This window comes from Protopterus annectens, chromosome 6.part1 (genome assembly GCF_019279795.1).
Source record: "Protopterus annectens isolate FY-2018-M chromosome 6.part1, PAN1.0, whole genome shotgun sequence".
In the NCBI taxonomy this organism is placed as follows: domain Eukaryota; kingdom Metazoa; phylum Chordata; order Ceratodontiformes; family Protopteridae; genus Protopterus; species Protopterus annectens.
The window spans coordinates 35486874-35506444 of NC_056738.1; the positions used below are offsets into that span (position 1 = coordinate 35486874).

Below are 19571 nucleotides of genomic sequence, written 5' to 3' on the forward strand. Positions count from 1 at the left end.
CCCCTTCCACTCCGGCGAGAGCCTCTAATGTCCCCCTATCGGTTGACAGTGGAGCCCCAAGGTCTGAGGATACCCCCATGAGCAGTCCCCAACTTTCTGAGGGCCCCCTCAGAGTCTGTGCCTGAGGAGCCCCAAAGAAAGAAGTTGTGCAAGAGGAAGCACATAGACTCCCAGGATGAGTCTCTCGCCTCTGATACCGACCTCGAGGTCAGAGGGGTCCCCCAAGTCGTCCTCCGATGACGTCTCTTTCTCCGACATCCTGGAGATTTTGAGGCAGAGAGGTGGCTGGTTGTCCAAAACCCCCTCTGAGGAGGAGTCTGTATTCCTTAAGGCCTTTGGGGCTCAACCCTCCGCCTCCTGGGTGTCTCCACCCTTCGATGAGCTCATAGATTTGATCTGTCGAAGGGCGTGGGAGACTCCTGATTCAGTGGAACCTGTACCAAGATGCCCTAATAAATTTCTTTCAGCTCCCCCTGGGAAAGAGTTCCTGTCCAGAGGGGTTTCTGTGGATGCCATGGTGGTGTTGGCGGCCACCCAGCAGGAAGTAGCCAAGTCTTCTTCCTCCGTCCATCCTCCTAACAAGGAGTCTAGGAGTATGGATCGGTACGGGAAGCGTACCCTCTCTTCAACGACCTTCACACTTCGGTCTTTGAACTATCTTTGTCATTTTACTCGGCTCCAGAGAAATCTCCTTAAAGAGTTAGGAGATACTCTAACAGGTAACGTACCTAAGGCGTTAACACAGACGGTTAACGCCCAGTTGTCTACTCTTGGCTCAATTGTCAACTCGTCCATGAGGCTCATATCTTATGCAGCCGAGGGGGCGAGCAGGGCAGCTAGCTCAGGTGTAGCCCTTAGGTGGCAAGACTGGATGTGCCTGTGTCATTTCACAGAGGCCTTCAAGTCTTCCTTCACTGACGCCCCCTTTGATGGGTCCTCACTCTTTGGGACCAAAGTGAAAGACACCCTCACCAGATGCGAGCAAGAGGGAAAGACCCTGTCTGCCGTAGGGGTCTGTTTTTCCCTCCCATCTAGGCCTTACCCCAAGGCTCAGAGGGGAGGAAAAATGTGGTTCAAAAAGTCACAGAAGTCTTTCCCTGCCGGTGAAGGTGAGTCCCCCTCCAGAGGCAGAGGAGGAGGTGGCTAATCTGGGAGACACCACGCTAGGGACAGAGGAGGCCCTCGCAATTCGGGAGACCGTGATTCCTTTTGCGGGCCTTCCTATCATCGTCCCTGATGTATTGCCCGACTGTGCTTTTCTGGAGCCAGTCGGGGGTGGCATTTCGTTGTACCCAGAAGCCTGGGCAAGTATCACTCAGGATCGATGGGTGCTTCGTATAGTTACCGGAGGTTATTCCATCCCCTTATTGTCAGACCCTCCTCCACCCAAGAGAATCCCAGATGTTCCACCCAGTCAAAGGGATCACGCAACACTAGAAATTTCAACGTTGTTGGAAAAAGGAGTCATCCAACCTGTCCCCTCAGACCAGATCAGATTAGGGACTTACTCAAGACTCTTTTTGGTGCCAAAAAAAACAGGGGACCTGAGACCCATCTTGGATCTCAGCCGACTGAATTGCTACATTCTAAAGTCCAAGTTCCAAATGGTCACCCTTCAGTCTATTTTTCCATTACTGGGAAAAGAAGTATGGATGTGCTCCATCGATCTCAAGGATGCTTACTACCATATCAAAATGGACAGGGCATCCAGGAGTCACTTACGCTTCCAGCTGGGAGCCAGTCATTTCCAGTTTTGTGCCCTGCCCTTTGGCCTCACCACAGCGCCCAGGGTGTTCACCAAGTGTTTGGCAGTGGTGACAGCTCACGTGAGACGTCAAGGATTCCAAGTGTTTCCATACCTGGACGACTGGCTCTTCACCGCCCCCACCAGGCATCTTCTCATTCAGGCCAGGAAAAAGACCATTGCCCTTTGTCATCATCTAGGAATTACCTTGAACTGGGGAATGTCTGCCTTGCTGCCCTCACAGTGTGTCACATTTACAGGCGCAGAGCTAGACACCGTTCATATGTGGGCGTTCCTGCCTCAAGAAAGACTAGAGGTGTTGCAGGGTCAAGTTCGTGCATTGCTACCCCTCAAGACCCAATCATCCAAAGGCAGGCATCCAGTCTGGTGGACCCCAGCCATAAATAAACTGTACAACAGAAGGAGGAAGCTACTACATGATAGAGCAAAGTCCCTAAAAGGGAAGGCATCTCTGATCAGTACTAGCAAAAAATTACGATCCCTCATAAAATCCTCCAAGGCCAGCTTCGAGAGAAAAATTGCACAGGACACTAAAGACAATCATAAGGCTTTTTTCAGTTATGTTAGGAACCTGGGATGCAACTCCCAGACTTGTTCTGAGTTGATTCTAAGCGACAAAAAATACACTGAACCCTCAGACATCGCCAATATCCTGGCAGACAGGTTCAGTGCAAACTTCTCCACCCCCCAAAAGAGCAAGTATCTATCCCGGCAGAGTGCAGCCTCCCAAACATCTCTGATGCTCAGGTGAAGGCTGCCCTCTCCAAAGCAAAAAACACTGCTTCCATGGGACCAGATGGCGTCCCGGGTTGCGTCCTACATGAACTCCAAGAAGAACTAATCCCTCAAGTAAAACTGCTGTACAATCTCAGCCTCACTACAGGATATGTGCCCAAAGAATGGCGTACAGCAACAGTGGTCCCACTCCAGAAAGGTGGCGCCTCTGTGGACCCTGGAAACTATCGCCCCATAAGCCTGACTAGCCTAGTCTGCAAGGCTATGGAGAGGATCATCATGGAACTCATAAACAAAGACATTGGGGACCTACAGACACTAGATCCTACCCAATTTGGCTTCAAGGGCAGATCCTGCCTTTTGAACCTGGTCGACTTCTTCGAAACAGTCACCAAGGCCATAGATGAAGGGAAGGTAGTCCACACAGCCTATCTGGACCTCGCAAAGGCATTTGACACAATACCCCACTCGGGCATCATAGATAAGCTGTCCAGCCTAAATATAAACCCCTATGTCACAAGATGGGTCGCAAACTGGCTCAAAGACAGAACCCACAGAGTCAGAGTTGCTGGAGCCATGTCAGACTCGAAACCGGTCACAAGTGGCGTCCCACAAGGTTCTGTCCTGGGACCTCTCTTGTTCGGTATTTACTTTTCTGAGGTACAGGCCAACGTGGGAGGACTATGGCTCACCAAGTTCGCAGATGACTGCAAACTGGGCGCCATAATCGACTCTCCAGCTGAAACAAACATCCTTCAAAAAAGTCTCGCAGAGACAGATAACTGGTGCCAGAGCCATGGCCATGGCAAAAACAATGTGCCCACAAATTACCACATAGTTGGTAACTCATTAAGTACAGAGAAAGTAATTAGGGATCTAGGGACCCAAGTTGATAGCAATCTCTCCTTTGACAACCACATTGCCAAAGTGGTTAGAAAGACCTTCTACATAGCCCACCTCATCATGAAAGGATTCACATCTAGATCAAGAGAGGTAATCGTGCCCCTTTATTCATCCTTCATCAGGCCCATCATAGAATACAATGCCCCCTTTGGGATGTACCGTACTCAACACCTGCAGCAATTAGAAAGACCCCAAAAGTACCTCACCAGGAGGATCAAGGGACTCGAACAGATGCCATATGCTGCTCAGTTAAAAAAACTCCAGCTCTACTCAGTTGCATACTGCCTACTTCGAGGCGATCTATGCCTGACATATAAAGCTATGTCCAACCCAGAATTAATGGACATGCTCCACCTCAGTAAATCTAAATCCCTTAGAGCCACGCGCTCGAGGGACTTGAACCTCAGCACAGAAATAAATAGAACATGCTGGAGGGACAGATTCATAGCACAGAGGCTCCCTTCGCTCTGGAATAGAATTCCAGTTCATGTTAGGCAGAGCACCTCACTGACTCTCTTCAAGAAGAATCTTGATGAGTGGATGGGGGATCGTAGGTTTGTCCCGGGGATTACTTCCGTTTCACTATTAGACAGAGGCACAGTAAACTAAACTTTAAAAAGGGCACAATATACTCAAATCAAGGGGTGGCGTAAGCCAAACACAGTCGGGCTAGGCTTATAAATGCTCCAGGGCAGATAGCCTAGTATGAACCTATGAACCTAAGAAGGTTCAGGCCAGATGGGTCCTATAGCTCCTGGGATCCATGGTAGCCACCATTATGTTAGTGCCCCTAGCCAGATTACACATGAGGCTTCTGCAGTGGCTCCTCTCTGCCCAATGGTCCTTTCAGAAACTTCCCCTGTCCCATTTGATCCTACTCACCGATCGGTGCAAACAGGACCTCTGTTGGTGGCTGCGTTCCACCAACTTGAACATAGGGAATCCATTTATTCCTATGACTCTGGTTGCCACAGTGACCACGGATGCCTCCCAGATAGGGGGGGGGCATTATCTTGGCAGGATGGTCCAAGGCACCTGGCAGGATCACGAGGTACATCTGCACATCAATGTTCTAGAGATGAGAGCGGTGTTACTGGCGTTGCAAGCACTGCAGAGCTCTCTTCCCCTATGAACGATTGCGATTCACTCAGACAAACATGTCCGTGGTGTGGTACCTGAACAAGCAAGGGGGAACCAGGTCTTACCCCCTATGCAGAGAGGCCATGCGAGTGTGGCAGTGGGCAGTGTCTTCCCGACGGTTCCTAGTGGCAATGCACATTCCGGGGAAGGTCAATGTGATAGCAGACAGGCTAAGCAGATATATTCTGATGCCTTACGGGTGGTCCCTGAACCGCCGAGTTGCGGAACAGATTTTCAACAGGTGGGGTCAGCCTTGCTGCGACCTTTTTGCCAATCCCCACAATACCAAGTGCAGCAACTACTTCACTCTGATCCCCCCACAGGGGGAGTCACCCAGGGACGCTCTAGTCCACGATTGGCCTCCCGGTCTGCTCTATGCTTTCCCTCCATTCCCTCTGCTACCAAGAGTGATTCAGAAAGCCATTTCCTCGGGAAGCAAGATGATTCTGATTGCCCCACACTGGCCTCGCCAAATCTGGTTCTCCTTTCTTCATCAGTATGCAGTGGACAGTCCTTGGACTCTGGATCCAGCACCAGACCTACTGACACACATGTCGGGACAGTCCCATCCCTCCCTGAGGACCCTCAGGTTGACAGCCTGGCTACTCCACTTCCATCTTTAGTCAGACTTCATCGTTTTTCACCTGAGGTAGTACACATTTTATCTTCTTCTCATAAATCTTCTACCAGGAAGATTTACTCCAGCAAGTGGAAAAGATTTTCGATTTGGGCTCAGGCCAAGGGACTGGATCCTTTCACAGCCCCCATCCCTGCTGTCTTAGACTTTTTATCCACACTTTTTCAGCAGGGTTCTGCTCCTGCTACCATTAAGGTTCAGCTGGCCACTATTTCTAATTTTCATACCTCTTATGAACCTTCTCTCATGGCTCATAAGCTATGTAAGGCCTTTTTGAGGGGCACCTTGTTGCTTCGGCCTCCTGTGTCAGAACCCATTATGCCATGGGATTTAAATTTTGTTTTACAGGCCCTGGCGTCATCACCTTTCGAACCAGCTGCCATCTGTGAATTAAAATTTCTGTCTTGGAAGACTGCATTCTTAATAGCTGTCACATCAGCCAGACGGGTGTCGGAGATTCAAACGTTGTCCATCAAATCTCCGTATTTAATCTTTCATAAGGACAGGGTTTCCTTGAGACCTAATCCATCCTTCCTTCCGAAGGTAACCTCTGCCGTTAATCTCAATCAGTCCATTGAGCTGCCAGTTTTCTTTCCTCAATTTTCCAACAAGGCGGAGTTTGTTTCATCAGTTGGACGTACACAGGCAGCTTCATTTTTACTTACACAGGACAGAACAACTTCGTAAGTCTGACCAACTCTTTGTGTCCTTCTCAGAAAATAGAACAGGTTCCCCTGTTTCTAAGATTACAATTTCCAGTGGATTTCTGACTGCATCTCCTATGTCTACTTGTCAGCAGGCAGAGAGTTACCGTTCCCCGTCAAGGCTCACTCTACCAGGGCTGTTTCCGCTTCAGTAGCTTATCATTCCAGGCTACTCTTGGATGAAATTTGTGCTGCAGCCACATGGGCTTCTCTCCACACCTTCATTACTCATTACAAATTAGACGTGGCTTCTAGGGGCCAGGCTTCCTTTGGTTCCACTGTTCTCAGGAGCATCTTCCATTGAGCCTCCCAGGATAGAGGTGCTGGGGACGCTGTCCCATGAGTAAGAATGTAGGCGAGATTGGACCACATAACATCTAGAAGTTATGTACTCACCATAAAGTTCGATGTATGTGGTCCATCTCGCCTCACATTCTTACGTTCCCTCCCACCTGTCCCCCCAACTGGAGGATTTGGAGGTGACATTTGTCTTCAGTACCCTTCGGTATTGGTTATTTTTTCTTTGCTGCCCTGGTTAGTGTTATACTCTTCTGAACTGTGGTTGTGCATGAGGTGTGACTATGAGTTACTGCAAACTAGATCTGGGGTTATGGAGTGGTGCAACTTGGGATACCAGGTTAGCCCAGCCAATTAGAGACTTCGTGCTAGAAAAATAAGTTGACCGAGTCGGAGCCGATGTTCGGCTCCGAACCCGTGAGTAAGAATGTGAGGCGAGATGGACCACATACATCGAACGTTATGGTGAGTACATAACTTCTAGTTCTTGAGCAGTCTCATACTTGGCCAGCCTTTTCTTCAGTTTGACCTCTGATTACTGCAATTTTTTTTAGCTGATTTGAATATATTTTCAAAGCTTTTTTTCTGTTTTTTGCAGCCTTCTGTTATTTGAGTTGATATACTCCTTTAGTGTTTTGTTTATTTTAATCACCTCTGAGCATATTTGCCTTATTTTGTCCCCTAGAGTACTGGAAGTCGTGTCTTGCACCAAACCTGGCGCTTGAACTGCTTTTTGCTGAACAATTGCAGGATTCTTCCAGACAGTGTTTTCTGCTCACCTTTTGTGATTGATTTTCTTTTAGATTCTCTGAATTTCTTTTGTGCTGGGAAGGATCCAGGCAGTGCACTTACTTGACAGTTACTGAAATTTACCCAGCAAATTCACTGGCTCTCTTTTCTTATTTTCTGTTTTCACTCTGGGAGAGCTGAAATTAAGCTGTTAGTGCACAGCCATCTTGGAAATCCCTTGCCATCTGCATATATTGATCATTATTAAACAACAGCCACTGATCTGGTGTAGCAGGAGTAGTGCCACACAATGTGTTGTTTTTGCTGAAATTGGTGGAAAAATGGTATTTATATTGTTTATATCTGTTGTGCGTGTAAAAGGATGTTGTAGTTTGTTTAAGAGTAACACGTTGGCAATAATTTCTTTCACTTTCCATCACAAGCATCAGAGAGTGGCTATTTCTGATGGTCTGGCAGAGGCTGGAAGTTTATGAATGTCGATGATCACTGACTCAGATGCGTGTAATCTCACATAGTGTGGCTCTGGTTATGTTCTTGGCTGTGACTTCTGCCTGGTGTTTGCATATCTTCCCTGTCTCTTTATGGATTTATCCATTTGCTGCGGTTACCTCCAACACTCCAAAGACATAGCATAAATCAATGGCATTCCTCTGTTTTGTCTGTTGGTAAGAGTGCAGCTTGTGTGCATGTGTTTCTGTTTCTTGTGATAGAGTATGCTTAGCAGGGCCAGTGCCTGTGTGTGTGTGTGTGTGTGTGTGTGTGTGTGTGTGTGTGTGCGTGCGTGCGTGAATGTGTGTGTGTGTGTGTGTGTGTGTGTGTGTGTGTGTGTGTGAATGTGTGAAATCAGTGTATCTTGTGATGGACCTGGCTTGTCAGGGCCAGTGTCAGTATGTGTTTGCATGTATAAAAAAATAATTAGTGGATGTTGTGATAAACCCGGCACATTTGTGGCCATGTCAGTATGACCATATGTGTGTGTGATAAAGTAATATTGCTGATTTTTATCTATGGAAATACTGGGCAGTAGTAAAAAGTCATTATCTTTCAAAAATAAGGCATAACATGTATCATAACATCCTGAACCTCAGAGTTTTGGGGCCAAATAAGTGGATTTTGATGAACCTCATCTACTCAGATTTGTTTATAAAAAGTCACTGTAGCTTATACAGGAGTACAGAGATAGTGTGGTCATTACTACTTCTTCAATTTCCTCACATTCAAGCTTCAGAAATGTGCAGAGAATGTAAGCATAGCTTGTGCTGGAGCTGGGGACAGTGAGGTCATTATTTATTTAACTTTCCTCACAAACTTCGGAGCTATGAATAAGTTCGCTATAGCTTATCTTGGGGGCACTGTACTGTTTAGGAGCAACATGTTTGAATATATTACTGTGATTTTTACTTTTTCCTCTTTACTTACAGTCAGACACCAGATGCATAAACAGATGGTCACTTTAGGGAAAAGTGCTAAGGAGGCATGCTCTTTTTTAACTTAATTAAGATCCTCATAACTGCAGCACACATGAACAAAGATAGAAGAATGTTAAGTAACAACTCAACAATATACAGTTGTATGTACATCTTAGAAACGAGAACAAAACCATTAAATGTCAAGTATCTAGAATTACTGATCAAGAGCTAGTTAAACGCAGAGTCTAGATACACTACTTTTCCTTCATTTTCTTGAAACTTTAAGTCTTTAAATGCTGTCACTGTCTCGTGTTTTTCAACAAATGATGTTGGTTTGTCCTTCTAAACCCTGTATTTCTTTATCCAGTTTCATGTGATAACCCTTTCCATCCAGTAACATCATTAAATTAAGTTGGCTCTTGTCCTTCAGAATTAACTTAATATTAGAAACAAACCCAGTCAGAAGTACTGCCAGTATTACCTTCATTATACCAGGTCATAGCTTCTCACATATGTTCTGTATTTCTCTCTTCCAAATATCTAGCTGTGTACAGTCCATAAATTTGCCTCAGTGTTCCATTTTAATTTGGATTATGTCTCCCAACAACCATGGCTTACAAAGGGATAAATCCTTAATAACTTTAATGGTTTTATAAAAGGATTTAAATAAGCACTGCCACCAGAATAAAATTAGTTTTCCTTGACCTTGTGATATACTTAGGAAATAGGATTAGTCTTTCCTTTGTGTCCTGTCGTATCACTATGTCTATTTTTTCCCAAGATTGCCTGAATATTTATAGTTATTTGGGTTTAATTCCCAAAGAGAATTTTTGTTAACCTAGAGACTGCTGCTCCCTTGGAGTTATAGGCCTATAACTAGCATCTATCCACCATTTTAACTATCTATGACAGACAGTCTTTTCTTTTGCTATTACCTAGTCTTAATGCTGTGAAAATATGCAGTACTTTTTGTAGAAAGACTTATCCATCTCCACTAAGTCAAATATTTCTATAAATTGTGACCATCCCATTATAGAACTTTCACTGAGTAGCTACTTCCAATATCTAATTGTTGCATACTTTGCAAGACCTTTTAATATATGTGGAGACCCATAGGGAAATTAGATCAACCATCCAGTTCTTTGTTTTTGTATCCTGGAAAGTATCCCGAGTTTAATTTATATGCAGCCCCCATTATCATTTGACTACTTCTAGGGTGTCTGTGTTTTTTTAGGAAATTTATCATAAAAGCTAGATATGCCTCCCAGTTGTGTTAGCAAAATAGTCTTTCAATTAGAGGTATAGTCTGGCGATACAAGACCCCAAATCATCCTTGTAGATCAGAGTGTATGTGTTGTGTCCTTCGTCTTTAAGAAGCATGTTAAAGACTGTACATGCACATATAAATTCCAGACATGTGCAATCCCTAGTGCCATGTTGAAAGAACAGCCAGAGAGTGAGCATGCATGATCGCAGTTGTTAGTTTGTATATAAGTTACTTAAGTTAAAGTCAGTAAACTTCTATAGTGATGTGTTTGTATAAAATAAAGCTGCCTGAACAGAACCCACAAAGACTCTTCTATTGTGTCCAAAGTAGGAGTGCGACATTCTCAATCCTTGCCACCTTACTTATAAAGTTCAAAGTCAGGAAGCCCAAGTATTCCACGTTTAGGTGTTGGGGATAGTAAGTCCCATGAAAAGCTGGGTTATTCATATTGCCATAAGAAGGGGGAAGTGACCTTTTGAGTACAAGAAAAAAGGCCCAAAGATGGGTTATTGGCAGGCTTTGGGAAGCATAAGTGATCAGTGGAAGTATAAACCAATTACAAGCCTGGATTCTTTGGAGTAAGTGCAGAAAGATTCCTTTCCATTTTTGCATAAATCACTTGATTGTTGTGATCATATCACTGTATGTTAACTACAACGTAATCTGTTGAATTCTGTTTAACTTGGTGTCCAGATATGTAATTTAAGCATCCTAGCTATGGGATGGTAGTTTATCCAATCTGTTTTTATCTGCTACATATTAATAATATATCCTGCTACAGCCCAAAAATGTAATTTCAGCCAATGTTTCTGAAAGCTGTCTTTCTGTTCATATGAAATGCAAAAGAAGGTCAGTAGCATAAAGGGGTATTTTTGTTTTCTGACAGTTAATTTTATATCCCTCAGTTATTGAGTTTTTCAGCCTAACTGCTAACAATTCAAGATATATAGCAAATAGAAGTGAGGACAGTGGCCATTCCTGTCTAGTACTTCTTTTTAACACTGTATCAAATGAGATACCCATTCCAATTTTACCCTTATAGTCAAATTTAATATAAAGGGCCTTCATTAGACCCACATTCTCAGGTAGAAAGCAAATATATTTCATAACGACAAACAAAAAAATGGCCATCTAACCTACTCAAGCTTTTTCAGCATCTAAACAAGTGTGCATAATAAAAAAGAATGCACATTTTCAGTGCCATGTTCTAGAATTTAGATGTTTTCATTAAATTGTCAGAAGTAGCTCTACCAGAGGTGAAATGTTTGATTAGTATGAGTAATTGTAAGAAGAGTAACATTCATCCTCTTAGCCAGTGTAATATTATATAACTTGTAATCATGGTTTAAATGACAAATGTGTTTATAGGAAGCTAGTAGAAAAGGATCTTTTCCTGTTGTCAGAATGACTGAGACCATAGTTTGCTTCCAAGATTTTGGTGTTACTTGAATTGTGAAAACACAGTTGGCCAGCTTAACAGAATTTAAGTATAAGATTATCTTTCCATAATGGTTTACTATTAAAATGTCGAACGGCACTACGTATCGAACACGGAAGTTCGAAAATAGTAACGTCGACATCAAAACAATCTAGGAATGTTTAACATGGGTCGGTAGGTGTTCAGTATTATTCAGAACTACAAACATCCCCCTACCTCGACCCATGTTAAAACACAGTCCTAGATTTTTTTTTGTCGTCGACATTACTATTTTCGAACTTCCGTGTTCGACTATAGTACAGTCGATGTAGTGCCGTTCGACATTTCAATAGTAAACCTTCCATAATATATACATTTCCATAGGAATTCTGCCAGATATGGGGCTTTCCCTATAACAGGGCCTTCAGTGCATTTAACTTTCTGAGCTGTGATAGTAAGCAAAAGGCAAGGGTACTGATCCACACTTAACTATGATATAGTTTCTGTATTCAAATATGTCTCTGAATTTGCATGGTACCAAGAACCCATTTTCTTTGTATCATCCTGCATAGAACCTTTCAAAAAATGTTATAATAGCCCCCAAGAGAGTTGAGAATCTTTCCAGAGTAATGACTTCTTTAATGGAAAACCATTCTGTTGCCTTAGACATAGTGTGAGAAAATTTAGTTTGAAGGTGGTATCATCAAACAATTTCAAATTTTGATTTTTTAGAAAAAAATCTACTCTGAATTCCAAATATCTTTCTAGTTTTGACCTCAACCCCTTTAATTTTTCAAGTGACTCTAGAATTCATTGAAAAACATTGGCTTGAATTTCCAAAATTTCTTTTTGAATAGAACTTAGGGACTTGTAGGCAAACCTCAGACTTGTGTCCTAATTAACTCAGTTAGCTTCTCCTTGAAAAATTCCCAAACCTTGACTGCACTGCATTCATCTTGTTCACCAGGTGTTACTACTTGCCAGTTTGTGTAGAATACACTTGACTTAGATTTGATTCCTTCTCCATGCAGATGAAAAGATTCACTATCTAAAACTTAGCCATTTTCTGCTGCGCAAAATATTAGGTTACCAGTAATGGAGTGTTATCAGAGATGTTTTTTGGTGGGTGGCTAAAGAATCCACTAAATATGCATGTTCTCTTGTAACTGAATGTTTTAAGTCCTTATTGATGGTGAGAGGAATAGCATGTAAAGTCCTTCCTACTGGCCTAGTCCCATATGTGTATCTGAATACAAAACTCATAGTAGATATAGATCTATTTATGAAGTGGTTACCCAGTGCTGGGACATATACCCTAGAACCAGAAATAACTTAATTTTGAGAAAATACAGCACTCCAGTCTCCACTCTAAATACCATGCCTTCTTGTTGTGAAATGTACTCACTCACTGTACAATCCATTTCATATTGGGAAGTGTGTGGGGGGAGCATGATCTCCCTTCCAGCAGGCCATGGTAAGTAGCTGGCCACCCAGTGTATCTGCATTTTTTCTACAAAATTTCAAAATGTATTGCCATTTCTATACAATGTAGTCTTTCCCCACTCCTAGCAATTGTATGAGCAACAAAGCCTCCCATTAAGCATCCAAACTTTTGTAAATTTGGATAATCCTTTACGGACATGTATGTCTTCTGAAAAAGAATGAAACTGTAAGACATCATGCAGACATTAGTGTTTCATACCCTTTTATTGTACTCTGAAACACATCAACATATTGCCTGTGATTGGGCCTTGCACTTGACAAATGCCAGAAGACATGAAAACACTATGGATGCTAAGTGCATTTTTTTAAACTAAATTAAAAAAAAAAAAGAGCTTCCAGTGTATAACAGAAATCCCTCAGTATGAATAACCGCATAGATCATGCAAAGACTGAAATGGATGACTTTAATGCTGTTTTGTTTTAGCCCTTTATACTTGATCTTTAATTCTTTGTCCCCAAGTTGGCCATGCCAGAAACCAGAGCACTTGTGAATCTGAGTCCTCAGTGAGATTGACAAACATACAACCTCTACCTCTTTGAACTGCTTCCCTCACACACACTTTTGTCTGCTGTTTGATTCTTTGACTGAAATCAGAGGGCATTATTGAGGTTAAGGGTCATTCATGTATGTCTAGGAATTCTGTTTTTCTAGTCTTTTGGAAAATATCAGTCTCTGAATCTGAAACTGATAGTATGGACTAAATTGTAAATTCATGCTAAATATACGGAAATTTGCAATGTGCTACTTTTTATTTTCTTTGTACATTTATGAATTGATGCCTTTTGTTTTCCTTTATGCAGTGCATAACATTTTTGAATCATGCAGCATAAAAATAGTTGGAATTGAGCAAAATTACATTACAGTACAAAGCTAGGGGTATGAGCTGCTAATGAGCTCTGACCTGTATTCCTTGATCTATTTTTTTTCTCTTTTCACTTCTGTTGTGTGATTGAATAGGTATTAATGCACTTATGTCATACTTAAAAGACAGCAGTGTCTAATATACTTTTAGGCAGAAAAAAATAATTGAATAACAATAAAAGAAACAAAGAAATATAAAACAACATACTTTTGAGACACTTTACTGTCTGTTTTCATTTCATGTCATTTGCAACTGATTTTTCCCCATGTTGTTGGTGGTTTAGTTTTTTTAATGAATTTATTTATTTATTTTTATTTTACAGTGTGTCATCTAAAGGAATTCTTTCTGGACATGCAGACGGTACTATTGTGCGTTACTTCTTTGATGATGAGGGATCAGGTGACTCCCAGGTACTGCATTTAAAGACATTTTTCAGTGTGTATTTAAAGGAAGGCATGTTTGTCCTTCTCAAAATGCTTTTTCTTCAAATGAACCACTGTGTTTACATAGGAAGTAAAATATGCAGAATTCTTTCTGTACTCTTTTGTGAAATTTGTTTAGTTCTGTATGGCTCACTACTCCTATGCACCTGTAATTATTGAGCTAAATAAGCCATTTGACTTAATGGCTCATACAGTTAACAAAAGAGCAAGCACTGAAAACTGATTCACTTCCCATTATGTAGTTTATGGAGTTCTTATCTGTTAGATTGGGGTTAATGTGTTTTTCACTATATCCGGTCCCTCTATCTGAATATGCCTCAACTGTCATTATTTTATTAGCTGATTATTAACTGACATGTTAATATATTCCCAAATTATTTGCCTAACTTCAGTATGCTGAGTCATCATCCATTACCATTATTCTGTGTGATAAGAGTTATGTGACAATTAGAACTTGGCAATTGATACAAGTGCAAGATAGATGGGCTGCCGTTGAATTTCTGCAGCCCAGTTTCTGTTTTGACCAAGATGAGGCTTTTATTTCTTTATTGGCTTACCTCAGCTGAGGCCTTGCCTGCATGGCTCAGACCACAGCAGCATAAATCCAGTTCAGGAAAAATATATTTGGGGAAAAAGTAACCTGAGAAAGTATTAGAGTTTCAAAGGAAGCAGTACCAGCAGTGTAAACAGAAAAGAACCAGTGGCACCTGTTCCCTATGATATAAAAGTAAGCAGGCAGTTTTAACAAAGCAGAATAGAAAACAGGCAGAGCACTGGCCTGTACAGGAAAAAACATCACCACTAGAAAAGAAGACATGATGAGAAGGGATCTCTCTGTTGTAAGCAGAAAGACTTGCTGTGTGTATTGGAACCATTCGGCAGATCAGAATTTCCCTAGCCTTTAGGATCTCTCCCTATTCCAGTCATTTAGCAGAGTGCCATACTGTTTAATTTTTCTTTGCCATGTTTCAAGATCAAGTCAGAAGACAGTGGTACCAAAGAAACTGAGTTTGAGTGGTAACTGAGTTTGTGTGGTGTCTATGAACTTATTGCACTTATTGGTGCTTACATTTTTTTCTGTATATGTCTCCTTATTTCTCTGTTTGTGTTTCTATGTTTCTTTTTTTTTCCCATAATAAATTTTTATTGAAATATATTTTCCAAAAACATTACAAAAATACAATAAACATCACACACATAATACACTATAACTACTACAAACCATTTATACAATATCTACATGAAATGCTTCCTATATTTAATATATTCCTAAAATCAGTATCATGCTAATATAATATTGAAGACCTTTTCCCATATTTTCGGGTTATTAATATTTTTGTTAGTTTGTTTCAGAAGTAATTTATGTGCTAGTATATGTTTTATAGCCACAAGCTTAAAATTATTCCATGATGTCTTATGTGGTTCTAGCCAATTTGTGGCTATATAGAGTTTCATCAGCAAAAAATATTCATACAAATAATAGTTTGCGATCTGGAAAGCTCTCTTGGAGGAATGTGTAGAATCTTAAATTCCCATGACAGTGTAGAACTTTGATAACCCATCTTTTGCAGTTGTACTTTAAGAGAGTTCCAAAGTTTATATACGCATTTACAACTCCAGAACATATGAAGAAGATCCGCTGTTTGATCTGCACAGTATGGACAAATTGGAGAATTCCTAGGGTTAAATTTATGTAATCTAAGATGTGTGTAATATGCATTGTTCCAAATCATCAATTATGGTACATTAGTTTTTAAAAAGAAACTGATTTCCTAGTTATATCAATTGCTTTTAATATCTGATTGTCTGTTACTGTTACTTTGTTTACCCAATACTCTGAAAGCAAAATTTTGTCCTTAAATTTCAAATCCTTAATTAATTTGTATGCAGTTGCTGTAAATTTAGTGTCTTGTTGGATAGCTTGCCACAATTCAGAGCACTTATCCACAAATCCGGCTGCAGGTTTAAAGTTCCTAAAATAGCTCAAGGCAAGTTCTTTAACTTGTCTCATTATAACAATGTAACTTCTAGGTAGATTCATTTCCTGTCTAATTTGTAAAGCCGATAAGTCAAGTTTATTAAAAACATCAAATAGAGTCAGATTAACTATTAATGGAAATTTGCTGAGATCGATCAGCTGATTATTTAGTTTAAAATTAGGATTCCTGTGGAAAGGTTGAAGAACCATCATATATTGCAATAAATCTACGGACTGAAATAAAGTTTGCAAAGATGAGACACAGGTTATTATGTGGTCCATGACCCCATATTTTATCAGACTAATTTTGTCCATAAAGGGTAATGCTTTAGGATTTATTTTCCTATCCAAAATATGCTTATGATTCAAGACCACCCAAGTTGGTATCCATTTTGTATTCGTTACATCATAATTAGCAATTCTTAAAATTTGATTAGCGTTTACAATCAAATAATATGCTTCAAAGTTTGGTAGCTCAAGTCCCCTCTTGTTTTAGGGTTCATTAATTTCTCATAAGATATTCTAGTTTGTTTTGGGTTCCAGATAAATTTAGCTAGAACTTTATGCATTTGTTTAAAACTGTTTTTGAAATTGATAATTGGGCAGACCTAAATATGTATAACATTCGTGGTAGTATATTCATTTTCACTATTGATACTTTTGCTAATACCGGTAGTTTTAAATTCTTCCATCTGTCACAATCAGCTATTATGTGTTCCCATACTCGTTTAACATTATTGTTATAAAAGTCCTTATTATCCGTAGAGAAGTTGATACCCAAATATTTAATATTTTCTTTACATGTTAACTTCCCCATCAGGGCCATTAATGAAAAAGGTTTTGGGGTTCTTAACGGGAAGATATTCATTTTCTGTAAGTTAATTTTATAATTAGAAACTACCAAAAATTCGTTTATGAGCTTTAATATTTTTTCACTGTCCGAAATTGGGGTTGTACAATAAATAATAAGATCATCGGCGAATGCTGACATTAATATTTTATTCCTATAAATTATTGGTGTATTATGATACAAATTTTGCTTGATATATAAAAATAGGGGTTCTAGATATAGGTTAAACAATAAGGGGGGGACATGGGACAACCCTGACGAGTACCATTTTTAATCTGTATTCTGTTAGAATAAGTCCTATTGATATATAGCGTAGTGTATGGATTACTATATAATATTTGTAGTATCTGAATGAATTCTTGGGGCAAGTTAAAATAGGGTAACACATCAAACAAAAACTTTATGTCTACTCTATCAAATGCTTTCTGGGCATCTATTATAAGAGCATAGATATTAAAGTTGTTTTGTTTAGCATACGTCATCATATTATGCAGTGTAAGTGTGTTATCGCTAGTTTGTCTAGTTGCCATAAATCCAGCTTGTTCCTTAGAAATTAGATATATCAAAACCTTCTTTAGTCTCGATGCTATAATTGATGTTAAAATTTTCATATCCACATTCATTAGTGCTATTGGTCTGTAATTATCTGGGTTAAGGCGATCTGAATTGGTTTTATGTATGAAAATTGTTTTTGACGCATTGAGGTGGGGGTCACTAATTTTATTTTTAGTTATATAATTAAATACATGAGACAATTCTTTTCCCACACTATCAGCAAACTCTTTGTAAAATTCAGCTGTAATACCATCAGGCCCTGGCGACTTATGTGCTTTCATATGTTGAATTGTATATACTATTTCTTCTTTATAAATAGGTTTAATCAGGTCACTTTGCAGGCTCTCTTCTAATTCTGGAAAGTTAATTTTTTGCAGAAAACTTTTATTCTGGTTATGTAGAGACCTATCAGTTTGTCCCTCATACACCTTAGTATAGATTTTCCCAAAAACATCAACAATATCCTCAGTTTTAGAATATATTGTGTCGTTATACTGTATTTCCGAAATATATCCAGTTGTTTGTGATTGATTTATAATCCTTGCCAGTGCTTTTGATGGTATTTGAACATTATTAGCATATTTCACTAAACACCTATGTTCTTGAAGTGTTAATTTATTATTATGAAGCAAAAAGAGATCCCTTTGAAGCTTCAACATTTCCTCCTCAGTTTGAGCGTTAAAATTCTGAATCAGCTCATTATCAAGTTGTTTTATTCTTATTTCTAGTTTTTGAATATCACTATTATGAATTTTCTTATAATATGAGGCTTTTTGTATAAGAAATCCTCTAATTTGAGCTTTAGCTATCGCCCATTCAGTGTCAGGAGTATGTTTTTGGAGCTTCAAGCTATCTGTAAATTCTTTCAAATATTTTATAATTCTGTCTGCTATCTCTTTTTTACTTAAAAGATTTGGGTTGAGTGACCAATTATAACCCCTATGCCTTCTTGTGTCTTTTAAATCTTTAGAAAATTTTAACAAAATTTTTGAGTGATCTGATAGATGACGAGTATGTATAACCACAACTGGTTCTAAATTCGTTAGTGCTTTAGATATCAAAAAGTAATCTATTCTAGCCCACATTTTGTGGCATGGTGAATAGAAGGTGTATTTATTTGCATTATTAATATCTTGTGAATAAGAAAAGGGGTCATATAATTGAAAATCTTCCTTAAAATCATTTAATGCTATCCCGGCCTGCTTATTAAATGCTCTTTGTGGACAAGACCTATCCAACTTTGGATTTTGATAGGTATTCCAGTCCCCACCCACAACAAAATAATAACCATCATATTGTGTTAATATTGGATATAATGATGCTATGAAACTGTGTTGATCATTACATGGGGCATATCTATTCAAAAGTAGGATAGGTTTATCAAATGCATTATCCGATAAAATCACATAACACCATCGCCCATTTGGATCCACTTTGGAGTCTAAAATCCTATCTTTGTATTGGGTTTTGATAATTATAGCCACTCCGCACTGTTTGTCTTACCTTCTGATGTCACTAGCTCTCTAATCCAGTTCTTTTTCTAATATCATTCCATTGTTCATTCATCAAATGTGTTTCCTGTAGAAATACAAACAGTGCTTTGTCCTGTAATAATATGTGTAGCAACAGCTTTCTCTTCTTCAAGTTCTGGAGCCCTTTAACATTCCATGAGTTCAACTCCCACATTCGCAGGTCTTGGTATCAAATAACAATATAAGAGGGGAATTATCAAATTGACATGTATTGACTGTACACTATATCTAATCTGGAAGCATTTCCTACATCCCGTCCCTAACCAGTGCTTACTCACTTTACCCCTGGACCAGGATTTATATAGGTCTTGTATAAGAGAAAATATAAACAAGGTTAAACATACCAACACATTGAAAAACTTCAGGTAATAACATTTAAAACATTTCCTAAACTTACAACCTATATATTCTAGCATATCTACATCAAAGTCTAAACTACACATTCCCTACCAAACACCGCTACTTAACTACAGCTTTGGTTTAACTATTAGTTAAACAAATCTCATTTCTAAGGTTATTACTGTGTAAATGAAAGTTTTAGTAAATTGAGTACTTATTTTATCCTACCTTAAGTATCTGTTTTGTTGCAATCATTATGTACATAAACTTTTTATAGGAGAGGAGAGAGAGAGAAAAAAAATGCATCCTACATTTTAAATCTGTACCCTACACAGTGCCTGCCACTCACTGCATATAGTAAAAAAAACGATTTTGGTTCACACCTATAAAAGAAGAAAAAAATAGTAAAAGTACATGTTATTATGTGCTTTAAGTACATACTGTAATGTTATTTCATTATAAAAAGAACATTAACATATTATTT

At 39.6% G+C, this 19571-nt stretch overlaps 1 protein-coding gene across 2 annotated transcripts in view; it reads left to right on the forward strand.

Annotated features, from left to right (window-relative positions):
- The window catches only part of IFT172 (intraflagellar transport 172), a 3348311-nt gene that overhangs the window by 538002 nt on the left and 2790738 nt on the right, over positions 1-19571 (forward strand). For both annotated transcript variants that reach the window (XM_044075467.1, XM_044075468.1), the window contains exon 7: positions 13713-13800. In XM_044075467.1, coding sequence (XP_043931402.1) covers positions 13713-13800 — 88 coding nt within the window. The remainder of the gene's footprint in view (positions 1-13712; positions 13801-19571) is intronic.